The sequence below is a fragment of the Leptinotarsa decemlineata genome, unplaced genomic scaffold (genome assembly GCF_025532065.1).
Source record: "Leptinotarsa decemlineata unplaced genomic scaffold, Ldec_3_MD MMD2_tig00026328_RagTag_RagTag, whole genome shotgun sequence".
NCBI lineage: Eukaryota > Metazoa > Arthropoda > Insecta > Coleoptera > Chrysomelidae > Leptinotarsa > Leptinotarsa decemlineata.
This window is the reverse complement of record NW_027412688.1, coordinates 1,425,425-1,453,063: the sequence shown is the minus strand read 5'-3', so window position 1 is coordinate 1,453,063 and position 27,639 is coordinate 1,425,425. Positions and strand designations below refer to the sequence as shown.

The 27,639-nt window shown below is 35.0% G+C and overlaps 2 protein-coding genes and 2 non-coding genes across 8 annotated transcripts in view; 3 read left to right on the top strand and 1 right to left on the bottom strand.

Moving 5' to 3' along the window:
* Pdp1 (PAR bZIP family member Pdp1) overlaps window positions 1–10,659 on the top strand; it is a 211,514-nt gene extending 200,855 nt beyond the window's left edge. For 2 of the 4 annotated variants that reach the window (XM_074182530.1, XM_074182527.1), the window contains exons 4-5: window positions 4,999–5,252; window positions 9,185–10,659. In XM_074182530.1, coding sequence (XP_074038631.1) covers window positions 4,999–5,252; window positions 9,185–9,271 — 341 coding nt within the window. In that variant the 3' untranslated portion in view covers window positions 9,272–10,659. The remainder of the gene's footprint in view (window positions 1–4,998; window positions 5,253–9,184) is intronic. The other 2 variants (XM_074182528.1, XM_074182529.1) reach the window with 2 other exon arrangements.
* Window positions 10,660–16,051: 5,392 nt separating this feature from the next.
* LOC111517926 (uncharacterized) overlaps window positions 16,052–27,639 on the top strand; it is a 238,757-nt gene continuing 227,169 nt past the window's right edge. The window contains exon 1 of one of the 2 annotated variants that reach the window (XM_074182171.1): window positions 16,052–16,278. In XM_074182171.1, the coding sequence (XP_074038272.1) occupies window positions 16,189–16,278 (90 nt within the window). In that variant the 5' untranslated portion in view covers window positions 16,052–16,188. The remainder of the gene's footprint in view (window positions 16,279–27,639) is intronic. The other variant, XM_074182173.1, reaches the window with a different exon arrangement.
* Window positions 17,878–17,951, top strand: TRNAI-AAU (transfer RNA isoleucine (anticodon AAU)). The gene has a single exon. It is a non-coding gene; the product is annotated as a tRNA-Ile (tRNA).
* Window positions 19,919–19,990, bottom strand: TRNAP-AGG (transfer RNA proline (anticodon AGG)). Its single transcript has one exon. It is a non-coding gene; the product is annotated as a tRNA-Pro (tRNA).

Sequence of the window (27,639 nt, the reverse complement as noted above, 5' to 3'; positions counted from 1 at the left end):
CCCAGCGGGGCAGGCAAAAACTATTTGCTCTGCTATTTCATCGTTAATGAGGTAGACGGATAGTCAAGGTGAAAGATTCCCACCTTGATACCAGCGACAACCTTCCCATATGAGGGTTTTTGCACGTCAGCTACACCTGACGATGCCTTAGATTGAAGCGTACAGGACTTTTTCACCTCTGCTCATGGGGACTTTGTTCCTCCACCTGAGACAGATTCTCCGTACGCCGCTCGAAAATTTGATGCAAGGCGATTTCATAAGGTACCCCGCTCTTGAGGATACGACTCAGTCGTTTCCTGGCTACACCACCAAACTTTTTTTTACGTTCAGTTATTGGATCAGGAATTGGAGAGTTGAGAAGCTCTCGTTCCTGATCTAAATTTACAGGGAGGTCAGTTGGAGTCGAAAACACGACATCCATCTCCTCTGTAGACTCAGCGTCAGAAATAATTTTTAAGTTTACTCTGTCCATAAAAGTCCCACGAGTAGCTGGGTAAAGAAGGCCAATCACGTCAGAGCCCCGCATTACCGTGACAAGGCGATGCTACGACGAGATTGCACCCGGTATTTCGAATGTTCCGTAGAGACAGCTGATAGGCTCAGTGTCATTCATCCTCTCAACACGGATACACACCTTAGAATTAAGCCATCGTCGGGATTCCATTCAGTTAGGGAATAACAGAACCGCAAGTGATTCTGCATCCACGTAGCCCCACTTTCACTGCATCAGGCAGTGAAAGATGAACTAGGACGGCCAACCCGTCTAGCCCCGCAGGACTAGGAAAACAAGTATTTGGATATTCTTTATAGATAATTTCCTGATCTAAAATTTTTGTGAAAACTAATTTTATGATGAAACTTACCGTTCTGCTGAAAATCGTCAAAACCCCGTTTTTGTGACCTTTCAACTCTAGTAAAATTTTTTCCAGGTAAAGGATTGATGAGAATTTTTTAGATATCATTTATGATGGTGTTTTGATCTATGCTAACACCTTTGAGCTGGGTGCGAATATGTGTACCCTCGGTTGTCTAAATTGACCGAATAAAAGGTAGAACGATCATTTTTTCAACTGAAAATTATTGACGTGGCACAATAATGCAAATACGATTAGCAGCTTTGCCCCTTATTATGCATAAAATACTGAATAATCCTACTTTCCTACAGGCAGTTGGAACTTAGCCTTCGAGCAAATCATTTAAACGCCTAGTCATCAATACATCTTCTGTTGAAATCTCATTGGTATTTGAAATTATTTGTATGAGAAATTTTGTATACCAAAGTGATTCAGCTACGCCACTGTTTATTCACGGGGAATGAGACCAAACATGAAACCTGGGTGTGATTATAAATATTTTCATTTTCAGTAATTTCATGAATCAATTGAGTATAAACTGTTACTACATCTACACCAACTTTTTTCGCTGGTTATTCGTAGTCTCATTCCCCTCTCATTTGTATTTCGGAACTACCGCCTTCAAGATTATGCTAGTCACGCATAATACTCTGTCTCAAATTATTTTATTGACTACGTCACTAGACAAAATGTAAATTGAACTTTGTCCAGTATGAGCGGATTATAATTCGAGGCTTCGCATTGTAGAAAACTTCAGGACCGTACTTTGCAATGGCAGTATTTTAAGTTTTCATTGTTTAATTTTTTTCAGAAGTAATCAATCACGTATGTTTTTTTTCACGCCCGATGTCATTCAATTGAGTTCGTGAGTGAAATTTCGTTATTTCTATTAAATCATAGTCGATAAAAAAGTTTGTTTTACCCAAAAACACCAACTTTTATTTTATTAGTTCGAAGTTCCATCGTCTAATCCACAATATAAAAATGGTTGTGTGTTGGTTGGTCGGTTGGTTGGTAAGTGATAAACTTCTACATTGCTCAACCGATCGTGATGAAACTTGACATGTATAAGTAATTTTTCATAGAGAAGGTTTTTAGGCTATCAATTTTTCTGTAACTCGCCACTAGATGACGCTGTAGAACAATTTTTTGAAAGCACTGTTCTATAACGCTGCGCACGCCTAACTAAGTTCGTTGATTCTGATTCTGGCAAAACATTGGAACAGCAGTGATACAGCAACATAGTACTATCATGATATAAAATGATGTCGGAACTCAGAACTGATGGAATTCAACACGAAACACTGTCGACCACCTTCAAACAAACCTACTTTCATATTCAGTGTACGTTGTCTTGAATCGGTTTGACTTCAGATTATCTGATTAAGTTTTTAGGTCACTGTGTGGATATTCAAAGTGAAAATGAGTATTTTGAACGAAGCAAACTTTTTATCGAGTATGACATTTTCTCAAATGACTGAAATGTCTTTTGCAATCTCAATCGTGCGACACACTGTATGTATAAGCAATGATTTTTTTGATCAGATGTTCGAATAACCTGTTTGCGTATAAATTTACTGAATTTTGGTTGCAGAAATGCAGTAATTGATTCCACGAGGATGGACAAAACTTTCTTTATATTTTTTAAAGTCACCAGGAGCTTTAATTTGATGAAAACGCAGCAAGCTCACTGATATGCTGGTCTTTGTCATTTTACAAGCAACATATCAGTCATTTCTCTTTTTTAGTAGCTAAGTTATATCACCTTTTTTTTATAGTATTCATGAAGCACCAACTAAAGCCATACTAACACGGTCAGTGTAGCCAGGTCATTTCATACCTTGCTGTAGATTGAAACGGAAATAGTAGAAACTGTGTTTCATAAACACATACTACAGCATCCGTAATTTTCACCTTTTACAGTCATTTCATGATATTCATAAAAAGAAAACCCAGTCGTCAGAAGATTTAATCTCTTCAACAGTTCTAATGTGCCAAAACAGAAGATGTGCTGCAAAAACAGCTCACCTGAAAACACTGAAAACGGTGCTCCTCTCGTGTGATTTTTTCTTCGTCCACAGTGGATTGATTCGCAATATTCTGGAGTTTTTTGCATTACGGTTTCATTGTGATCTTCTCATTCAATACCACCGTGATGAACATTGCTGTCTATGTGACACTTGTCACACGATAACTTGGTCGATAACTTGGGTGGTTTAGTCTAGCACCACTGATGAGACCTAGGTGGGTTGAAACAGCGGTGTTGGATGGTGACTCACAAGATTATCTAGTTGCCTTGCAGTGAAATGCAGGGGACAAATCTCGTTCTGCGGTCAATGTCGAAGCTTGGGTTTGCAAGTGGCCGCCTTGGGGAGCCTCATCTTCGACTTTCCAAGATTAAATCTTTCATAGATGGAATATTCGCAGGGTGCTTGTCCATTTGGGGCAGTTGAAAGATTTATGTTTGTTGTTGATTGTTTCATCAAGGCCATAGTTCCTCAGAAGCAAGCACTGACAATTTCTCTTTTGTGAATTCTATTTCGACTTGTTTTTCGTCGAAATAGAAACTCTTCAAGAGTTGGCATGAGCAGAGGAAAAACTCTTGAGTTGATGAATTTTATTTTTTCATTGATTATTTGTGATACGTATATAAATAATTATTGGAGCCAAAATAATCGTTTTGACATTCAATTAATCATAACAGTGGACATGTGTATCATATACATATATCGGGCGGCAACAAAATCATTGTACACGAGATTTGTGAGATTTGAAATTTGGAACAAAAGTATAAATCATTGAAGACGATATAAATGAAACAGTTCAAAATCTTATCCGGTTTAATCAGAAATGGTCCCAAGTCAAGAATTTTGAAAAACACTATGTATATTTTTTAAATTATCTAATATAATTTGAAATGCTCTTTCTAATGATTACACCAAGTGGCCATTACTTTTCAAAATGGCCTCCAAGGAACCATATTGAATATGGCGACATTTTAACGTCATCTATACAGAAATATCATCGTACTACTTGATGTAGGGAAAAACAAATGACGAAGTTTGCTCGGTTTCTAATGAAAAATAAGAGGATTGAAATTTTCTACCAGTTCACATACATTTCATATTTTCCTTCTCAGAATCAAAAATCATGATAGAAATTTATATTTTTCAAAATTCACCGTTGAAGTGTATTTTTTGTTTCACTAAAAATGTCGAAGAAATTATGCGATTCATTTGTCTGTGCTACTGAAAAAGTGAGAGTTTCAAGGTTTTTGAAATTTCTCATGAGTGAATTTTGGAAAATGCCATTGTCTATTGAGATTTTTTGTATAAATGAAGTGAAAAATGTCAAAAAATAATGAAAAGTACCTGAATGAGTGAAAAATCTCAATTCGTGAATTTTTTTTCAAATCAAAGCAAACTGCGTCTCCTTCACCTCACTACATCAAGTTTGACGATGTAGATGACGTCATAGTGCCACCATATTGAACTTGAACAAAATGATTTCTATGCCACTATTTCGAATCGAAATGGGCAATTGCGTTATATAGTTTTAAAAATAATTATATCTTTTATGAAATGGCCTAAAAATATACAGGATTACCATTCAAATTTTCGTTAAATCAGTATATGTATCAGTATATGCTACATTGATAGAAATATCGGCTCCAATGAACTGTTATGTCGTTTCAATTTACAAATAACTCGAAATCAATTCGGATGTGTGCTGGAGACTATAGCTTCCAGTCAGTCCACATCTGGGTTAGGTTTGGTTTAGTAAGGTGAAGTTAAGGTTAGGTTGGGTTAGATTAGGGTTAGGTTAGGTTTACAGGTCACCTTTCTACATCAGCAACCAGAATTCCGTAACTTTTTCTATCGCACATAGTTATCATTCCTGATCAATGAAGCAATGCAGTTTTTTTTTAAGTTATTTAAGTTCAATTTACATATTTGAAAGCCTTACTCAACTTCAGAAAAATCTTAGTTCACCTCACTTTCCACTAACGTATTTTCAATTACATTCATTGCTACTATCGCCTTACTAGATTACGACGATGTTCAGGCCTCAGGAAATTTAGTAAGGTACCGAAGAGAAATTATTATTGTGTGTGAAAGACACAATACTAATGTCTAAAATGTAGTTTTTTCTGAAGCATTATCTATGGCTTCGAGTTGTCGAGACTTCGATCCACGGAAGAGAGCATTTTCAGATGAGGATCTCAAACCGCAGCCCCTCATCAAAAAGTCCCGAAAACAGTTTGTGCCCGACGACCTCAAAGACGACAAGTATTGGGCGAGGCGCAGGAAGAACAATTTGGCTGCCAAGAGGTCTCGGGACGCCCGGAGGATGAAGGAGAACCAGATCGCCCTCAGGGCCGGATATCTCGAGAAGGAGGTTTGTAGACTTTACTGAACGAATCATTACACATGCGTCATCAATACCTGATGCGGTATAACATACTTTAATTTATTCATTGTTATATATTTACCGGTGTCCGGAAAGTTAGACACTCACTGATATTATTATGTTCCATGCCATGTCGATATCAATCCATGATTTTGAATGGTTGTTTTGTGAGTGTGACATGTAACTGTGGTTAGAGACATCGAGGAATTATTGTCGTTTAGAAGTTTGTGTTGATTGAAGTGGTATTAGTACAACGGCATTTTATTAAAAACACTGTTATCCTTTTCTTCTACAAGTAGAAAATCAGAATGGAACAGTCAATTATATGCGAGAGGTTGGGTTCCCAGTCCCCTTCAATATAGAAACGATAATAATGTAGTTTCAAATCTAGCAGAGGCTCAGTACCAAGATTAATGTAGCATAAAAAGGTCCAGCGTCCTTCTTCAACCTTCAATGGTAGAATTTAGAAAAACCCAGATATTGGTGTCCTTTTATATGTTAGCAAAATGCAAAATGCTAGAAATGATCCCTTAGTGGTCATTCGTATTCCTTGTGGGGTATTTATGTGTCGTACTTGAGTTTTTGGGACTGGGCGTTGATGAATGAGTATTTTTTCAACATTAAAAAAAAAGAGGGTAAATTTTCGTTTTGAGGACACCCGGCGATTTTGAAAAAATGTTTACATATTTTGATGCGTAGGTTACGAATCCAAAAAAAATCGGCGCTCTCCCTTATTTACAAAGTTATGGCCCTTCAAAATTCTGAAAAGGGCAACTTTTCAGCCTTCTTTTTCACAAAATAAACTATTTAAAACCACAAGCATTCATTAACTAGGCCACCTTTACACCTTATTATAACATTTTTCCAATAAAAATGTTGAAAAAATGTACGGAGCTGCTTTTTGGTTACATATCTCTTTATTTTACGTTTTCAAGGTTAATTGCATAGTTGGTACGACTGATGCAGTCCATATTCCTAAAGTAATTCAAATGTTTTTTACCTTCATTCTTTAGATCGTAAATTGGTTTTTGGTGGTTTATTACGAATTTGAAATAGTAGGCGACGGCAAATACCAACCGCTTTTTTCTGAAATGTCACTAGTAACTAACCTAAAAATAGAATAATGTCACCAGGAGAAGCATTCGTTTTCAAATTAAGTTTTTTATAGGAAAAATTTTCATTATTGAAGTGAAAAGTGTCAAAGAAGAAGGAATAAGGTGTAAAGGTGACCTAGTGAATAAATGATTGTGTTTTTAAATAGTTTATTTTGTGAAAAAGAAGGCTGAGAAGTTGCCCTTTTCTGAACTTTGAAGGGCCGTAACTTTGTAAATAAGGGAGAGCGCCGCTTTTTTCTTTCGGATTTATAATCTACGCATCAAAATACGTAAGTACACGCAAATTTTTTTTCAAAATCGCCGGGTGTCCTCAAAACGAAAATTTACTGAAAAGAATAAAAATTACACTCGATACAGCTCAATACGTGTTATGGCTCGAAGCAACCTGCCACAATTTTCCATCTCCATTATTTGAAAATAGTGAAAGATCCGTGTTGAAAAATAGGTACAAAATAGGTATGGAAACAGACGAAACTAAAGTACTGACAACACAGGGACATCAATAAAGAATATGTTACTCAAAACAGACCACTGATAAGAATTGCACGTTCTCGTTTATTTATTTTTTTTCAATTGTAAGTAGATGACAGAAAGATAACAGAGTACAAAAAAAACATTTGGAACAAACAGGTAAAGCTTGCATTTGATCAGAGAGAAGCTAACGGTCAGATGTAGCTTGCTTCCAAGACAGATATAGCTACATAAAAATGAGTCGTCTGCTATAGACCATGACATATAAGGATTTCATTTGGAGCACTTATATTGTTTCGGAGATGGCTACTTTGTTTATGTGTCACGTTGATTATTAAAGTTACTTCAGATGAATATTGAGTAAACTAAACGAAATGTGAGTACAGTGAAAACAACAAATGAAACTCGAAAATTATCTACTTATGACAACTGACACTGATGACAAATAAATATAGTTGCCAACATAGAAAAAAATATATGATCCAAACAAAATCCTCTTTATATTCAATATGGTTCATTTGTCATATTTTATACCAATTAACATGTTATTTGTTGTGGAGTTTTAGCGGTTTGAAGTTAGAATATAGAATATAAAATGCGTGGAGTGCTGAGGATTTCTTTGAAATCAATCCAAAATCATAACATAAGGTTACTTTACAGTGAATTCCGAAAATAAAAGTAATTCTTTACTGAAAGTTCAGTCTCTTTGGAGCAGTAGTCACATCGTATGGTTCCGTTTTTTTGCCGATTTACATAGGATGCACGATTTGATAACTCATGTGTAATCTTTCATTTTCCCAATCATAAATTTACTTCTTACCTACTGAATACGTTTTTAATCCTTTAATAATATCCAATTTCATAACACTATGCAAATGAATTTAGTATTGATAGAGACGAAATTTGTTCAGATAGAACGAAATAATATTGACCTAGGTAAAAGCAGCGGCGTATCACTTTACTCATTGAATTAATACAATGAGACTCATTGTATGGCTGAAAAACTTTCTCCCGATGCATACAATGTACCACGTTCCACAAAATATAGAAGATTTTTACTGGAAACTTCAGCACCATATTTTCATTGGCATGTTTCAATCGAAATGAATCCAAAATTCCAACAACAATCTCCTAAAATATAAGCATGATATTGAGGAACACCCAGTCGAATCCTTAAATTGAAAATCTTTCAATGCTTTAGAATGAATTGTTATGAAAGATCACTATAATTATAGTACTTATCATGTAATGCATTAATTAAATATGACAGGGATTTTGATAGTGTGATTTTTCTTCAGTTCGATACTGCCACTAATATTAGTGATTTTTTATTCAATACACAAGACAAACCCTGTTAGAACTGAACTGAATGGTGAAATATTTGTCAACTAATACAAATCCAACTAGCAGAAACGACATAATTCACGAGAAGTAGAAACAGCAAAGTAACAAGTCTAATAGTTATTTTGAGGTTAGGGTATCAGTCCCTTTTTATCAGTTCAAAACATGAGGATTTATAATATTCCAGGATGCCAGTTTGTGGATTCCTTTAGAAAATGAGATAATATTTGCTGTTCAACATCAGAAAACCAATATTTTTTCAGAAGATAACTGTTATTTGAACAATTCCAATAGTGAGGTTAGGTTTGGTTCAGACAACCAATTAGTTCAATGATAGTTTCGAACAAGTCCAATAGTAGTTTTGAGGTTGGGTTGTCGGTCTCTATTCATCAGTTGGAATTATATAAGGTTTTGTGGTAATGCCAGGATGTAAATTCCTTCAGAATTGTTTTGGTAGTCTATATATTTGAAATGTGCGTATATGTGTTTGAAAATAAGCTAAATTTTACATTAAATAAGAGTATTTATCACCACGATACGAGAATGATATCAATCATTATTATAAATCAAAAATTTATAATAATCTTCCTGAATATGTGAAGCAACTGTTATAAAATTTTTATTATACACTAGCAGAATGTTTTAATAATCATTAGATCTGTTCTTCTTCTACCGCCTTTTTGATTTTTAGAATTAACTTCAAATATCTTTATTTTATTGTGTTGACAGTTTCCTATACAACTTTATATTGTCTTAATATGGTATTATCAAGTCCAATAGTAGGGTTAGGTCTGGTTCAGAGAACCAATTAGTCCAATAGTACTTTCAAACAAGTCCAATAGTAGTTTTGAAGGTGGATGATCAGTGTCATCATCAGTTGAAATAATATAAGAATTTGTAATATTTTCGACATGATACTATGTAAATTCCTATAGATTTTTTTGGTTAATAAATAATTACTGTTCATCATCAATAAACCTTAATTTTTTTCAGAACATTGGTCTCCGCCAAGAACTTGAACGACTGAAAAAAGAAAACCTCATGTTACAAAACAAATTGTCGAAGTACGAAGACGTCTAGATAGCAGAAGGAGCTGGTCTCTTTTCCACAATTCATTAGCAGCCGTTAATTTCGAAACTCGATACTACTTAAATCCGGTGAAAAAGTGTTCCTCCTGGAGACAGCCAAACATTTGTATATAAACATACACATTATGTAGTCGTCATGTAGTGTTAAGTTCATTACATCGTAGCAAAATGAATTTATTGATTTTTCGTTTCATTCGGTTCCTGTAGTAAAACACTTGGCTCAGTGTCAAATCTCGCCTGATTTCTTTTCATATTTCAGGTCTGTATGATTCTATATTAGAATCGACCTGGACGTTCATAGTTTCTGCCAAGTGTTTTTCTGTGAGGACGACTTAAAAAGAACTACCCATGTTTGGGTAACAGACCTCTGTTAAATTTGTAGACTAATTATTTGTTGATTGTTTTTATGTTTATATAGTCTATTTTTGGTTGAAGTTAAGTTAGCGTAGTTCTAAGCAACATAGTGAATCCGTAGTATGCTCACAAATTTGCAGAACTAGAGAAAATAAGAGCACAACAGATGTTGCTGTTTTTCGGTTAATTTCTAAGGAATTCAAGTTTATTTCTTTGCTTATTCAAACCAGGAGAATCGTGATGGTGGAAATTTCTTTGGGTTAAAAGTACGATTCGGCATTTCTAGATATTTCTTCAATTAGAACTAGATAGGTACTTAAAGCTGGATGACGTTTATGTTGGCATTTGGATGCCTTGCCCTTTAGCCATTTATTTGTTTAGAGTGTATGCGTAGCTTTAGCGATTCTTTGCCACACACACGTAAATCAGATAAAATTTTCGTTTTTATTTTGTAGAATCTTGTTGACATGCATCAAATTCGAGATATTGAGGTTGATATTAGATACAAATAGGTTGTCAGTGATTTCGAACAGTGATATGAATGTTTGAGAAAATAATGTTACCATAATATTAAGAGATATTAGCGTTAAAAACGACTGCAGTGAAATTGTTGGTGTTGATCTTGAATAAAATTCACGAACTGCCTTAAGGCATGCCTTACAAAGTTTGAATTTTTATATCTGTTGTGAATATTTCTACTGCAGTGGAGTTTCATACCAGTACTGAATACGCAAAAAAATTATTTTCAGTGAACAAATGTTTATATGTATTTACAAAATGTTACTGTTGAACCTTTACTACATTATATTATATTTATTTGTATAATTTTACATTGCAGATGTACCTATACAAACATGGCCTCAAATTGACGAATGTAATGATTTTGTAGATTTTGCAGCTTACAATTTGCAGATACAAAAGTTGCGAAACAATTTTAGGATGAATTGAAGGTGTTCTTATGTAGGTTCTATAAAAAGTACTCTTAAAACTGTAATTGCTATTGTGAGCATTAAATGATGTAAAGTTTCCTTTTGTTTCATTGCTAGAAAAAAAAAAATAGAATGAGCCCTACATACTTTACTGTTAGAGAATTCAAATGTTTTGTTTCGTTTGTTGAGACGTTGAAACAAAATACCTGTATTTACTGGACAGAAAGTTTAGTGTTGCATCGATTTGTTGGTAGATGGTTTTGAAAAACACCAGTAGATGGCGATGCTGTATTAATTACTATAATCGCATTTTCAGGTTGTTTGTGATGCTCTTCTCATTCTCGACTACTGAAGGCTCGTGACGAAATACAAAAGTTACAAGCAAAAAGCGATACCTAAGTTTTTCATCCTACATGCCCGAGGAATTTATGCACAAGATATGACAATTTCTAAATTATAGGTTTTTGCCCAAAATTGTTTTTTCAAATTAATAAATAGTGACTGTCTTGGTGTTCATTACATATTTCAAAAAAACCGGTCTTTTACTGACTGAATATCGTTATTCTAAAAATTAGAAAATCGCTGGTTTCACCTTGCTCAATTGGTGGATGGCAATAACTTCGAAATACTTTCTCCAGTACAAAATTGTGAAAGATACCAGTGAAATTCCAGAGAACAACAAAAAATCGCTTTTGATCGGGAATGACGAAATTATTTGCTGGAAGAAACATTACCTGAGGCAGATTAGATAGTTTCGAAGTGAGAATGGTTTCATTGTCTGGAAAAAACTTGGCTCAATGAAGGATAATACCGTTGTGAAGAAATGGCAAGGGGTAAAAACATTACAAGTAAAACAAAATGATTAATAATAATAATAATAATAATATTCATTTATCCTTTGAGACGTTAACAACGTATAGGACATGTCAGTACAACACGTTAAAATAGTATAAAGGAAATAAACATACATAAAGATAAAATATCTCAGTAGTTTTAAAGTATAAAAATGTATAAAATATAAAGAAAAAAAAACAAGATTAGTCAAAATTGGATGTATAATAAAATCAGGATGAAAGTCTGGACCGCAATCAGCTAAAGTCGTCTAAAAGGAATTCACTGACACTGTAATAAGCCTTAGACAGGAGCAAATTTTTAACTTCTCTTTTGAATGACATCAAACTCATGGTTTTAAAGTGATCAGGTAGGTGATTGAATAATTTTATTCCCATATATTTGGGTGACTGTTCAAATTTAGAGGATCTGTGTCTAGGAATACTTAACAATTTTCCATTTCTAGTTGAGTAACTTTGGTAAGAAGAATTTGTGTTATATTTTGTTAAATAATCGTGGATGTACAGTAAGCATTTAAACATGTAAATACAAAGGAATGGCAGGATTTGATATGATATGAAGTGCTGTTTGCACGATTCTCTCCATGGGATATCAAATAATTTTCTGATGATTTTTTTTTGGGAAATAAAAACCCTATCTTTGTTTGTGGCATATCCCCAAAGAACCACATTGTAGCTTAAATGGCTGTAGATCAAGCTATAATATATGTCCAGCAAGGCATGCAAGGGCATAAAATGTTTTATTCTGCTTAATGTAAGAAAGTTTCAGTGACTTTATTTTGGAATATTCATTTTGTCAAAATGGTTTAGACTTTCACGGCTGAGGTTTTCAGTGACATTGCTCTTCGAGTTTGAAAGCCGGGAATTTTTGGAATTTCTTCCTGACGTTTCGCTGGCACGAGTGGCTAACTTCTTCATAGGTTTAACCATCATGGCTTAGTGCGAAACACTCTTCAAACCCACGAGGAAGATACAACGAAGCCTCAGGTCGGCTAAAGACAGCAGCAGGGGCCTATCGCATACCGTGCACTTGTGGAAAGGTATATATCGGAACCACCAAACGATCCATGGGAACAAGACTGAAAGAGTATAATAGGAACTGCAGACTAGACCAAACGGACAAGTCAGCTGTGGCAGAACACGCACTTAGTGAAGGAGACCACATAATTTTGTTTGAAAACACAGAACTAATTCCCCCAAGCAGGGATACCATAGCCAACTGGTACGGGAGGCAATAGAGATCCGCAAACACGCGGAGAATTTCAACAGAAAAGAAGAAGCGGTGAACCTCAATCGAATATGGAACCCCATTTTAAGGAATTCTAGAATAACGAACAGGACAACAGGCAGCAAGATTGTTGATGTTCCAGGTTCAAGTGCAGGTACGAGTACAGGTATAAGTGCAGGTACAAGTATAAGTACAAGTACAGGTACAAATACAGGTGCAAATATAACTGAATACCTGACAAGGCATAAATACGCTTTACGAAGCCTAAAAGGTAGTCATAGGACAGCATTCCATGATGGTTAAACCTCTGAAGAAGCTAGCCACTCGAGCCAACGGAACGTCAGGAAGAAATTCCAAAAATTCACGGCTTTCAAACTCGAAAAGCAATGACACTGAAAATCTCAGCCGTGAAAGTCTAAACCATTTTGACAAAATGAATATTCCAAAATAAAGTGACAAAACATTCTTACATTACATATAAACGTGCATAGTTTATTGTTGAATCATCTGAAAATGGAACTTTCAACAGGAGATGATCGATTATATTGCCAAACATGCGCCAAACTAACTGACTGTTACAAGGAAACTAGTATAGCTGAGGCATCAGTCAATCTAGTAATAACACTAATGATCTTTAAACATGACTCTAACTCTGACAGAAGCACTAAACTTTTACGAAGGTTCGAAATAGATGGACACTTCAATCTAGCAGACCACTATTATAATCTTCATGCGGTCATTCTTCACTGTGGTTCTGGCGTTGAATCTGGTCATTATTACGCCTTGGTCAAAGACGAAACAGAATGGTTTGAGTTTGACGATAGTTGTGTCACTAAGTGTTCTGGCGATGTATTGAATTTATTAGAGCCTTTGGAGAAACCCTACATTTTTTTATAAGAGAGATAAAATTGGCAGATCAAGATCTTCAGATGATATGGTGCAGCAAGTTTTTCCGGGTTTTCCTGCAGCTGAAAAAGCAAATGAGCCACTGGAATCAATGAAGTCTCCCCGGAGCGCCAATTAATTTTTGTTGCTGTTTCATAATTTCATGATTTGTATTTTGGAAGTGTTATTCCTTATTGAAGAAGAAAGTGAAGCATTTTTAGAAGGCTGGTCTTTCTGTTTAAAGTCATATTTTGAAAAAGGAAACCCACTGATTATCGACAAAATGGTTTAGACTTTCGCGGCTGACGTTTTTAGTGTCACTGTTTTTCGAGTTTGAAAGCCGTGGATTTTTTGAATTTCTTCCTGACGTTTCGCTGACGCGAGTGGCTAGCTTTTTCACAGGTTTAACCTCTGCAAGCCATGATTGCCATCCGATGACTCCTTCAGCATCGGACAGCAAGCCATGATGATGATTGAGCCCACTTGATATTATGTTGATGAGTCCAAACATGCTCTGCTGGCATGCTGTGTGTGTTTTTTTGTGCTCAGCAATGCGAACTTTCAATGGCCTCTTAGTTTCACCGATGTATGCTTCTTCGCACTCGCAGGGTATCAGGTAAATACAATTCTTGGAATCGCAGTCCGCGTTTGGTGGCCTGGTTTTCGTGAGGCTGCTACGGATAGTGTTCCCAGATCTGAAGCATGTCCTGATGTTATACTTGGACCCAATCCTTCGTATCCTCTCCGATAATCCTCTGATGTAGGGAAGTACAAGTACTGGTTGTGGAGGCTTCTCTTCCTTGTGTAGCTCTTGCTGTCTTTCAGCTAAAGCCTGTTCTACCATCACTCTGGAATAACCATTCCGTTGAAGGTCGTTTTTGATGATGCCAAGTTCCCTTCCGAAACCTTCCTTTGTATTACAGAGCTTGAAGGCACGGTCCAGTAGAGTCTTGATGATTCTTCTCTTAGTCAATTGATGGTGGTTAGATTTCTGGTTCAGATACTGTCCTGTGTGAGTGGGTTTTCGATATACAGATGTTTCCCGTTTAGTGTCGGTCCTCTTCACCAATACTTATCAGAAAGGCAATTCGTTGTGGACTTCCTTTTCCATTGTGAAAGTGATGGAAGGGCTTACGTTGTTGATGTGCTTCAGGAAAATGTCTAGTTCTGCATTCCTATGGTTCCATATTATGAAGGTGTCGTCTACGTATCTCAACCAGACTCGGGATTTCTTGTGGGCTTCTTCAATGGCCAGAGTTTCAAACCCAATGGCGATCCCATTGGCAGTCCCTCATCTTGCGTAAAGAATTTGTCCTTCAGTTGGAAGTAGCAGCAAATCCAGAATAGCAGAGCATGTTTGGACTCATCAACATAATATATATATATATATATATATATATATATATATATATATATATATATATATATATATATATATATATATATATATATATATATATATATATATATATATATGAGTGTTACTATATGAGGAATCCATGTAATTTTGTAAGCCTATATGTGAGAATCAACATACTAATAGTGGTACAAGATTCAACTTGCTAGTCCTTGAAGACAGCAGAACTTCTTTAGCGCTATTTCAGGTTTCCAAAATTCAGCGTTAATAAATTATTGTCACCCATAGGTGATTATGTGAAAATCTGTACGAGATATTGAATCAAATTATATGAAAATACAAAATTCAAACATTCATACAGCAAACGTAGAACGTAGGTACACACACAAAATGTCAGAATGCCAAAATGTGGAACGTGCATCAAAAATCTATCGAGGTCGCTGAACTCGAGATTCAGGATTTCGACAAAGAGCAGGGATTCCACTCAGCTTCTGGGTCAACATTCAAATACAGTTGCCCTTCACAATATTGCCAACATTTCCGCTTTAAAAAATGTCTGGCTTAGGTATAGGGTTCAATTAAATAACTCCATTCTTAGTTTATTGAGCTAAGAAACTATGGAAACTCATAAGGAATCTCTTTTCGTTGTTCACCTTTTTCTTATATTGATTTTCTCTTCGCGGCAACGTTGCGACATCTCCAGATCTCTATTATCACGCATTTCTACCAGAATGATTGATAAATTTATCAAAATGTAATACCACAAGACCTAAAAATTTTATAAATAACTCACCATTTACAACAGAATCTTTGTTATTTAGCAATGCCATGATGAAGTCACGAGTCCATAGTACAACTGGTTTCTTAAAAAACTTTCAAATTAACGTTGAATTCCATCCCTAATTCTGATTATATCTGATTTTTTAAGTGAAATATACGTGAATCCAGTATATAACCATACATTTTTTATCTTTTTATCATCATCATCATCATCTTTCAACATGTTACTACGGTTTTTGTTGGTAAAAAAATCCTCTGAAATCAGGATTACTGTACGTCTGACAACGCTGTTTCGCACTCTATCAGCAGTGGAGGGGTTATTGCACGCTTACTGTTTGTCTGCTCAAGCTTTCAAAACGTGGCGCCATCTACGCACCCGCTAAGAACAACCGAACAACGTGACAGTTGCCGTGCGAATATTGAAATTTGCCCTATTTCATTATTTACATAAAACCAAAATGTGTAACTTGTGGTAGTTTTTCGTTGTTGAAAACGTGACGGGGTGTTATTCCTCGACATTTTACCATGTTTCCGTTTTGTGCCAGTGTGTGTTTTCGTCCCCATCAGCGCTGGATTGCCGTAGTTCAACCCTTTGCGGATTCTGCAGCTGAAAAGGTTTGTTTTTGTCACATATATTATTGAAAGGATTTGTCACAATCCAGAATAGGGGTTTAGAGCTTTTCTACGTCATTGAAGCTGTTTATGCTGAATATTTTGATAAACGTTCGTTGGCGGCATTTTCTCGAATTGAAATGTAACCTAACCTACAGTTTCTCAAATTTTCTGCCGCAGTACACCTGTTGAAATATTGGTAATAAAAATAATTACACAGTAGTCGTCAAGACTAATCCAATTACTATGTTCTGTAGAGATATGCGTGTATTCATTCAATTAATCTGAATAATGAGTTTTTTTTCTAGACATGTCATGAATATCTACCTAATCAACATATCTATGACTTTCATTAGGTAAATGAAGTTGAAGTTGAAGAGAATTGCTATTAGTCGAAGTAAATTTCGTGTTAGTTTAATTTTCTTGAAATATTTGATGGTTGGGGGTTAACGAATTTTAAACTTTTTTATGTGTGGAGGAATTATGTTGCCACCTCCACAATAAAGTAGCTGCATTCGATAGTTTGCTTCACAAACTATTAAATATTGCACTGCTGAAAAGTAATTTCCAGAGAGAGCCGAGTGTCATCAAACAAATCGCTGTCAACAACAGATCCAAGGTAGGCACGAAACTAAGAAAAACTAGTGGTGTACTCACTAATAACATCGCTCGTTTTTCAAAAAGAAATGCTTGGACGTGGTTTTACACAACAAACAATTATTTAAGCAAATTTATCAAAAACAATAAAGACAAAACTTCAGTGTCCGATAGATCAGGAGTTAGGTATATCTATTAGTTGACTTGTGGAATTGAGCGTACTTTTTGGAATGGAAAGATCAATTCTACATTTGCAAACCGTCTTCTAGGAGGACAAGAGTTCAATAACGGCTATGACGTGTGACATTCAGAGGAGACAAGTTTGAAACTCAATCTTTTGGAATGTTTAGAAATAAATAGATTCAAGAATTCGGGTCACTTACAGAATTACAAAATAGAATTAAACAACTCCCGGTTACCCAATATTTTTCAAATGAGGAAACTGGTATATTTATCTGATACATAAGCTCCGGTAACTTCATTCATTACATGTTTTTTTAAATGGTTTTAGTGCACTTTTTTTCTTATGTTATTGTTAATTGATTCTTTCTCAAAACCAGGTACCCATTTTCAACATTAATTGACTAGAAAAATTCAAGTACTACAATAGGTATGTGAAAATATATATTAAGCATTGAATATGTACATTTTAGTTAGTATATATACCCCTGAAGAATCTGTTGTATAGCGAAACACGTGTTGCGTTTTTGTAAAACTGTTCAAGGTGGAAATCTCACAAGTGCTTCTTGAATAATAAAGTGTATCATTGGGATTATGAATGGTGGCAAAGTCCCCATTTCAAAAATCCCATTTCTTATCCAGGAAATTTGTCTCTAAGAAACCAATAATACGTAACTAAAATTATTATTATCATCAGATACAAATAAAGGAAGTAACAATTAGATATTTTGTATAGTTCAACTATTGATGGTGCCAACGTTGGTAAAAAACGCGTTTGAGAAGAGTGTAACTTCAAATAAATATAAACTTACATTCCCGGCATGAGGCCCATTAGCTCAGTTGGTTAGAGCGTCGTGCTAATAACGCGAAGGTCGCGGGTTCGATCCCCTCATGGGCCACTTTTTTTCTTTAGATTTAGCAATATTAAAATGAATATTCTTTCAGGTCAATATTAAAACAAATCAAATCATCTAAAAGAACAATTCGTTCAGGCCAGTCTCAACACCCTACACAGTAGGTTAATGGACTGACACCTATCAGAAAACAACTACTCCCCTGGCTAATACCACGAAGGGCGTTGGATTATATCCGACAGGTGTCAGTGCAGGATTCTTCACTGAAGTTATTCCTGCATATGCTGTTGGCGATACAACTGCCGCAATAGATTTTCAATTATTGGAACACACTTGCAGACCGGTTTCGGGCTGTTTGGCCACTCGTCAGTGCAAGGTAGTGTATATCATCAACATAAAGTCGATGATTTCCGATAATTGAAAATCAAATTCCGTCAGAGTATCATTCCTCGAACTAAGCTGAAGACTACAACAAACAACAGGTTTGTCGTCGCTCCATCTGCCTGTGAACGAGGTAACCAACTGCATATCCAAATTTGCCCAATTCCTCGTAAAAGGAAAGAAATCTTTCACGTATAGTCAGTGGGCATACTTGAAGACTGGCTATAAATCAAATCATCTAAAAGAACAATTCGTTCAGGCCAGTCTCAACACCCTACACAGTAGGTTAATGGACTGACACCTATCAGAAAACAACTACTCCCCTGGCTAATACCACGAAGGGCGTTGGATTATATCCGACAGGTGTCAGGAATTTGATTTTCAATTATCGGAAATCATCGACTTTATGTTGATGATATACACTACCTTGCACTGACGAGTGGCCAAACAGCCCGAAACCGGTCTGCAAGTGTGTTCCAATAATTGAAAATCTATTGCGGCAGTTGTATCGCCAACAGCATATGCAGGAATAACTTCAGTGAAGAATCCTGCACTGACACCTGTCGGATATAATCCAACGCCCTTCGTGGTATTAGCCAGGGGAGTAGTTGTTTTCTGATAGGTGTCAGTCCATTAACCTACTGTGTAGGGTGTTGAGACTGGCCTGAACGAATTGTTCTTTTAGATGATTTGATTTATAGCCAGTCTTCAAGTATGCCCACTGACTATACGTGAAAAATTAAAACAAATGTCTGTAGACATTTAGGAGAACTTTATTTATGCGAGAAAAAAGATTTTACTCTTTCTACTTTTCCATCTTTATACAAAAATGGGGAAAACTTCGGAATAAGGGAAGAAAATTTAATAAATTGATAGATGTAGCCGTTACTACGTGGTGGGAATTCATAAAGAAGGAAAGGGAATTGAAACTTTGTATATTTTTTACAACTTTTATTTGTATCTAACGTTACTGCAGTTTCGTTCTATAAGAACATTTTCAAACTTATTCATTAAACTAAAAATACTAGTAGTTTTTTTAGTTTATTTTTTTTAATTTTATTTAGTTTCAATCTCTTTTCTTCATTTCAAAATTTACTATTCACAAAGATGTGTAGATCATGCATATAAGTTATTCTCGAACACAAACTGGAAGAAAAGCCCTTTTCTGTCATAGTCTAGTTCACATGTACTTTTTTTTGTAACATTTTTCAGCCCTGTCCAAAAATTACGACCAAGGTGTCATTCGATTCGTATTTTTGCCTAGAAAGTTTAAGGAAAGGTCCGAAAACGCGCCGATAAAAATTACAAAAGTTATAAACAATTAAGTGAAAAAAAATGGGCTTTAGTTTTTTCTTAATATCTCGGAAAATTTTCAAAATTTTGAAAATTTGAAAAAAGTTTTGAAAAGATCAATGAATTTGTGTAAAAAAAGTCCCGACTCATAATTATAAAAAATAGAATGAACTAAAAAAAACACATAATAACACATTCAAAAAAACGCAATAAATTCAAGAACTTTTTTTCAGTCTGTCTGTCAAAGTTAATTCTGAACTTTAGTGCTGCCAAATATATTTTTTCACAAAAATTATATAGCAATAATTTTTCTAGAAAGTAAAAAAAATAAAAAAAATGGGCTCGTCCGGGATTTGAACCCGGGACCTCCCGCACCCTAAGCGGAAATCATACCCCTAGACCAACGAGCCGATATTGATTTATTATACGAAAATATTCAAGAGCCTGCACTGTATCAAATTATAAAAACTGAGTATTATTGCTTACACTTACAACTTACAAGAATTTGAAAGTTATAAATTAAAGTGTATTTATTTTAAATTAAACGATGTAATGGGGAATGTTCCTCTTGACGAAAATCAAGTAGTTTTCATAAAATAGATCTAAAACAACGCATTTTAAATTTATCATTTCAACCTTTTTTTTTTAAATTGTTTATACTTTGAAAAAAGAGGAATGAAATAATGCATTCAACATTTAAAGGGATTCGTTTCTATTTCACCATTTGGCAACATCGGTTATAGCTAATAAAGGACAATGAATCTGTAACCTGTATGAGACAAACAAAGATGACATATTTCAGAGGCGTGCTGTTCTGTTTACTTATGTTCCGAGTTCCGAGACATTCTGTCACATATGACATTTTGTGCACCTATCTTCCTCTATATGAATAAATAACAAAACAACTGTTGTTTATGTGGCTTGTGGAGGTGGTATCGAACTATAATTTTTATTTTGCCTTAATTGTTGTTTAATAAAGATAATTTTTCTTTTTTATAGTAGAATATCTATATATAAATTATTTCAACTTAACATATTGGCAACAGTCAATGTGTGAATCAGAAACAAATCCCTTTAAAAATTAAAAGCCAACATTTGAAACATCAATTTGAATACTTTTCGAAGTGAATTTGAAAAACTCATGAATTAAACTGAACTTTATTTTGTTCAAACTTGCATTTGCTGTAATAACCCAAATTGAGGAACCTTCCCCATTATAAAAGAACAGCATTAAAAATTATGTCATTATGCCTGTTGCATAGGTGCTGTTGGGGTTATTCAATTTTCCGAAATGATTTTGGGTATTTGGTTAATATACTCAATTTTCAAGTTAGATTTACAGGCAATCACCTCTATCAGTGATTGTCGTTCAATTCTTTTTGGAACTTTTTGTAAATACGATTCGCGTCTCAGTTCTAGTTCTCAGAATATAATATAATTTATCCACGACTTTTATATAATGTAGGTATTCTTTATACGTCACTGCTGTCACAGCTATAATATTAATTTTTTTGTACACATAATTCAAATGTTTCGACAAGTCACCAAAACATTAGTTTCGATATTAATTACATCTCTGCGATTAACTTGACCCATTGCTCAAATATTAGAATAATTCATAACTATAAATAAATATCTTGTAGGTAATATCGATATATATTATTTAAATAGAAACGGTTATATTTTTAGGAGTGACTAATTTTTGGGAAAGAAAGGTTTCGGCTTTCTACTACTCCATCTTGATACAAAAAAATGTGGGAATCTTCCAAAGAAAGGAAGGAAGTAAAAATCAGTTTTAAAATTTATTACTTCCTTCCTTTCTTTGGAATATTCTGACTTTTTTTTTTATCAAGATGGAGTAGAAGAAAGCCAAAAACTTTCTTTCCCAAATATACATCATTTTGTAAAATTAGATAGGTACATGATATTTGTTAAGCTAAATACATAGATTTTTGTGTTGATCATTATGAGATATTATACGATTATTAAAATTTTCGATAACTATGTACTGTTTATAGATGAACAATAATGTATAGTATAAAATATTTGTTGGAATATAATAATAGTGTTTCCAAAAATATGTATGTATAATAAAATTTTCCAACAGAAAAAATTCAACAAAAATGTTTATTAGTCGTAGGTAAAGTATGGTATCCTACTCACCTGTAATGGCTATTATTTTCTCGTTGACTCGTAAACTTCACCTCGTGAATAATAGCCATCATTATACGCTAGTTGAATAAAATACTATTTTTCGTGTCAAAATCTCACATGAATCATAAAATTTAGATATTAATAACTGTATTATTTTTACAACAAAGCTTATGTGCTCGATCCATTTTAGGTTTCGGTGTACTCCGAGAAGTTTTATTGACTTAGACTTAACCAGTGTGAAGGTAGCCATGTGTTTTCATCCATGTGTTTGGTGAAAGAGAGGCGAGCGCGCTATTCCGCCATAGGTCGTTTCACCGCAATTATTCACATGGCTAACCATGGAAATTTTTACATTGACAGACTCATTGCTGGAAACGAACTGACGTGATTGGAAATGATTCAAATGATGATTGAAATCTTTTTTTTTTATGAAATTAACCGCGTTTTATTGAAATTGTACAAACAACTGATAATAATAGAAGCAGAAAAATAATTCCAAAAGGAAATTCGTTGTTAGGAATATTTTTTCTGTCAATTAATTGAATACACCCCCGACTACCCTTAATTCAATTTTCATTAGAAAAAATCATAACTCCTTGCAGAAACACATTGCTGGGAATTTTTTTTCATGAAACCATCGAATTTGGCATGCTTATTAACCCCAGAAGGGTCGCTGATTTTGTCTCACGAAAATACACCTCCTTCTACCCTTAATTCAATTTTCATTAGAAAAAATCATAACTCCTTGCAGAAACACATTGCTGGGAATATTTTTTTATGAAACCATCGAATTTGGCATGCTTATTAACCCCAGATGAGTCAATGATTTTGTCTCACGAAAATACACCCCCTTCTACCCTTAATTCATTTTTAATTAAAAAAATCATAACTCCTTGCAGAAACACATTGCTGGGAATATTTTTTCATGAAACCATCGAATTTGGCATGCTTATTAACCTCAGAAGGGTCACTGATTTTGTCTCACGAAAATACACCCCCTTCTACCCTTAATTCAATTTTCATTAGAAAAAATTATAACTTCTTGCAGAAACACATTGCTGGGAATATTTTTTCATGAAACTATCGAATTTGGCATGCTCATTAACCCCAGATGGGTCAATGATTTTGTCTCACGAAAATACACCCCCTTCTACCCTTAATTCAATTTTCATTAGAAAAAATCATAACTCCTTGCAGAAACACATTGCTGGGAATATTTTTTCATGAAACCATCGAATTTGACATGCTTATTAACCCCAGAGGGGTCACTGATTTTGTCTCACGAAAATACACCCCCTTCTACCCTTAATTCAATTTTCATTAGAAAAAATCATAACTCCTTGCAGAAACACATTGCTGGGAATATTTTTTCATGAAACCATCGAATTTGGCATGCTTATTAACCCCAGATGGGTCAATGATTTTGTCTCGCGAAAGAACACCCCCTTCTACCCTTAATTCATTTTTAATTAAAAAAATCATAACTCATTGCATAAACACATTGCTGGGAAAATTTTTTCATGAAACCATCGAATTTGGCATGCTTATTAACCCCTGATGGGTCAATGATTTTGTCTCACGAAAATACACCCCCTTCTACCCTTAATTCATTTTTAATTAAAAAAATCATAACTCCTTGCAGAAACACATTGCTGGGAATATTTTTTCATGAAACCATCGAATTTGGCATGCTTATTAACCTCAGAAGGGTCACTGATTTTGTCTCACGAAAATACACCCCCTTCTACCCTTAATTCAGTTTTCATTAGAAAAAATTATAACTTCTTGCAGAAACACATTGCTGGGAATATTTTTTCATGAAACCATCGAATTTGGCATACTTATTAACCCCAGATGGGTCAATGATTTTGTCTCGCGAAAGAACACCCCCTTCTACCCTTAATTCATTTTTAATTAAAAAAATCATAACTCCTTGCAGAAACACATTTCTGGGAATATTTTTTCATGAAACCATCGAATTTGGCATGCTTATTAACCTCAGAAGGGTCACTGAAAATACACCCCCTTCTACCCTTAATTCAATTTTCATTAGAAAAAATTATAACTTCTTGCAGAAACACATTGCTGGGAATATTTTTTTCATGAAACCATAGAATTTGGCATGCTTATTAACCCCAGAAGGGTTGTTGATTTTGTCTCACGAAAATACACAATTCGATTTTCATTAAAAAAAATTATAACTCTTCGCGAAAACACATTGAAAGTTCATTCATAACCACCTATACTCTGTCCATCCAACAAAAGGAGTGCTTCAAAACAGAGTCGCACTAAGGAATGACCAAAATTTTATTTTTGAAGCTGCAGTTTTTTCATGTGTTTTCAGGTTGAGTTTAGGGACAAAAGTTAGCAGCTTCTTCAGACGTATCATCACTTGACATTTTAAAAATGTTTAACATTGAAATACCGTATATATACACACCACCTCAGGCGTTAAAACAACTGACCACTCCGACTCTGTGGTGCGAATTCCGCCAGTCGATTACAGTTGATTCTGATTAGCCAGCGTAAGGAGGCGTGTTTATTTCAACCAATAGATTTAGTATTGACGCTTCTATAGAAGGGGGTGTATTTTCGTGAGACAAAATCAGTGACCCTTCTGAGGTTAATAAGCATGCCAAATTCGATGGTTTCATGAAAAAATATTCCCAGCAATGTGTTTCTGCAAGTAGTTATGATTTTTTTAATTAAAATTGAATTAAGGGTAGTCGGGGGTGTTCTTTCGCGAGACAAAATCATTGACCCATCTGGGGTTAATAAGCATGCCAAATTCGATGGTTTCATGAAAAAATATTCCCAGCAATGTGTTTCTGCAAGGAGTTATAATTTTTTCTAATGAAAATTGAATTAAGGGTAGAAGAGGGTGTATTTTCGTGAGACAAAATCAGTGACCCCTCTGGGGTTAATAAGCATGCCAAATTTGATGGTTTCATGAAAAAATATTCCCAGCAATGTGTTTCTGCAAGGAGTTATAATTTTTTCTAATGAAAATTGAATTAAGGGTAGAAGGGGGTGTTCTTTCGCGAGACAAAATCATTGACCCATCTGGGGTTAATAAGCATGCCAAATTCGATGGTTTCATGAAAAAATATTCCCAGCAATGTGTTTCTGCAAGAAGTTATAATTTTTTCTAATGAAAATTGATTTAAGGGTAGAAGGGGGTGTATTTTCGTGAGACAAAATCAGTGACCCTTCTGAGGTTAATAAGCATGCCAAATTCGATGGTTTTATGAAAAAATATTCCCAGCAATGTGTTTCTGCAAGTAGTTATGATTTTTTTAATTAAAATTGAATTAAGGGTAGTCGGGGGTGTTCTTTTGCGGGACAAAATCATTGACCCATCTGGGGTTAATAAGCATGCCAAATTCGATGGTTTCATGAAAAAATATTCCCAGCAATGTGTTTCTGCAAGGAGTTATAATTTTTTCTAATGAAAATTGAATTAAGGGTAGAAGAGGGTGTATTTTCGTGAGACAAAATCAGTGACCCATCTGGGGTTAATAAGCATGCCAAATTCGATGGTTTCATGAAAAAATATTCCCAGCAATGTGTTTCTGCAAGAAGTTATGATTTTTTCTAATGAAAAATGAATTAAGGGTAGAAGGGGGTGTATTTTCGTGAGACAAAATCATTGACCCATCTGGGGTTAATAAGCATGCCAAATTCGATGGTTTCATGAAAAAATATTCCCAGCAATGTGTTTCTGCAAGGAGTTATGATTTTTTCTAATGAAAATTGAATTAAGGGTAGAAGGGGGTGTATTTTCGTGAGACAAAATCAGCGACCCTTCTGGGGTTAATAAGCATGCCAAATTCGATGGTTTCATGAAAAAAAATTCCCAGCAATGTGTTTCTGCAAGGAGTTATGATTTTTTCTAATGAAAATTGAATTAAGGGTAGTCGGGGGTGTATTCAATTAATTGACAGAAAAAATATTCCTAACAAAGAATTTCCTTTTGATATTATTTTTCTGCTTCTATTATCATCAGTTGTTTGTACAATTTCAATAAAACGCGGTTCATTTCATAAAAAAAAAAGATTTCAATCATGATTTGAATCATTTCCAATCACGTCAGTTCGTTTCCAGCAATGAGTCTGTCAATGTAAAAATTTCCATGGCTAGCCATGTGAATAATTGCGGTGAAACGACCTATGGCGGAATAGCGCGCTCGCCTCTCTTTCACCAAACACATGGATGAAAACACATGGCTACCTTCACACTGGTTTAGACTTATAATTTTCTTGACACATGACAGATTGTGTATTTCGATTGTTCATTGGTAGATCTCTGATTGTAGGTAAAAAGTAATATAGGTATAGTCGAAGTAAACGATATTGTGCACTCTTAAAGTTGGCGGCACTCTCAAAGGCCAAAAAACCAATATATAGAAATGACCCAGCTGCGAAATAGTCAACGTGTACTGCATTGGATAATTTTTACTAAACGAGTTTTATGATTGACTAAAGAGTCATAAAATTATATTTGAAGTCATATTATGGTGACGGATAGAAATCAGGGAATGTGGGGATGGTTATCGCCGTCGTGTTCAGTTCAGGAACTGATCGCGATTTGAGTGTTGAAATTTGATTTTGATGCAGTTATAATTACTTAAAATTTTTGTTCTCTGTTTAAAATGTGGCGTTCTTGGACAAGTACTAATAGTAATAACGAGTGTGATAAAAACGCAGACTTTTCCAGTGCAGTGATTCCAATAGCAAAGGTGAACAATGCGAAAAAGAGATACCAGTGAATGAGATTCGGATGCATTTGAATATTGAAACACAGAGAGTATGTTTCAATGTATATAAGAATCTACATATCAAGTTTGGTTTCGTGGGAAACAAACTATTACAAGCAACATCAGATTTGACCGAAATTCCTTTCTCAACTGTACATAAAATAGTGAAACACAAACCTTTTGAACACAAGACGCGATGTGATACAGGATTATCAAAACCTTTAGATGTTCATCAAATAAAATCATTGAAATAAATAATATACGACTGTTACAAAAACAATGAGATTCCTACAACTGAAATCATAAGGAAGAAATGGAATACTTCCGGTCATAACGTGAGCTGATGTGACAAAACTCTTCAGAATTGGATAAAGAAATTAGGATTTAGATTTAAAATAATCAACAAACGTCAAGCAGTTATGGGAAGCAGAAGAATAGTGGAATTGCGTAACAAATACTTAGAACAAATAATCAAATATTGACAAGTCAAGTCAAGTCAAAAACGTTTATTCATCTTTTATGAAATAATTACAGTACATTTTGTTAAGTGTGGGGCCCTGCTGTAGGCTTATGCCACTTCAGGGTTAGTGGGTTATATGTGTGTGTGTTGTGTTGTTTTGTGTATCGATGTCTAGTGTTGTGTTGTTTTGTGTTCCTCTTGTTTTTCTTGTTTTTCCGTTGTTCCGCGGGGTGGTCCGGGTCCGTTGCAGTGGTCATTGGTATTTAGGTACGGGTTGTTAGGCCGGGGCTATTGGGGGTGAATTCTGATTTCGGCTCTTTCCAGGACGCTGCTGTCCACTATCTGATTCCCCGTGGGATATCCTGGATCGGCTCCCGCGGGTCTTCCATTGCTCCAGGAGTCTGGCTGGAGGAAACGGAAGCTTTTTCCTGGGTATCCTTCTGGATCCTCCACGGGGAGCCCAAGGCGTTGTGAGCGAGTTGATTGCATCGGTGTTATTGCTGCTCATCGTTCTGATCGCACATCGTCCTGATCGCACATCGTCCTTCAAGTTCCTGAAATCGTAGGTTGATAGGTGTAGTATTGATTAGGTTATATAGGTTTAGAGATGGATATCGGTAGAGAAGGTTATGTATATTACGAAGGATTCTTCTCTCGCTTGTAAGGACACGGTGGGATAGTTTCTGGAG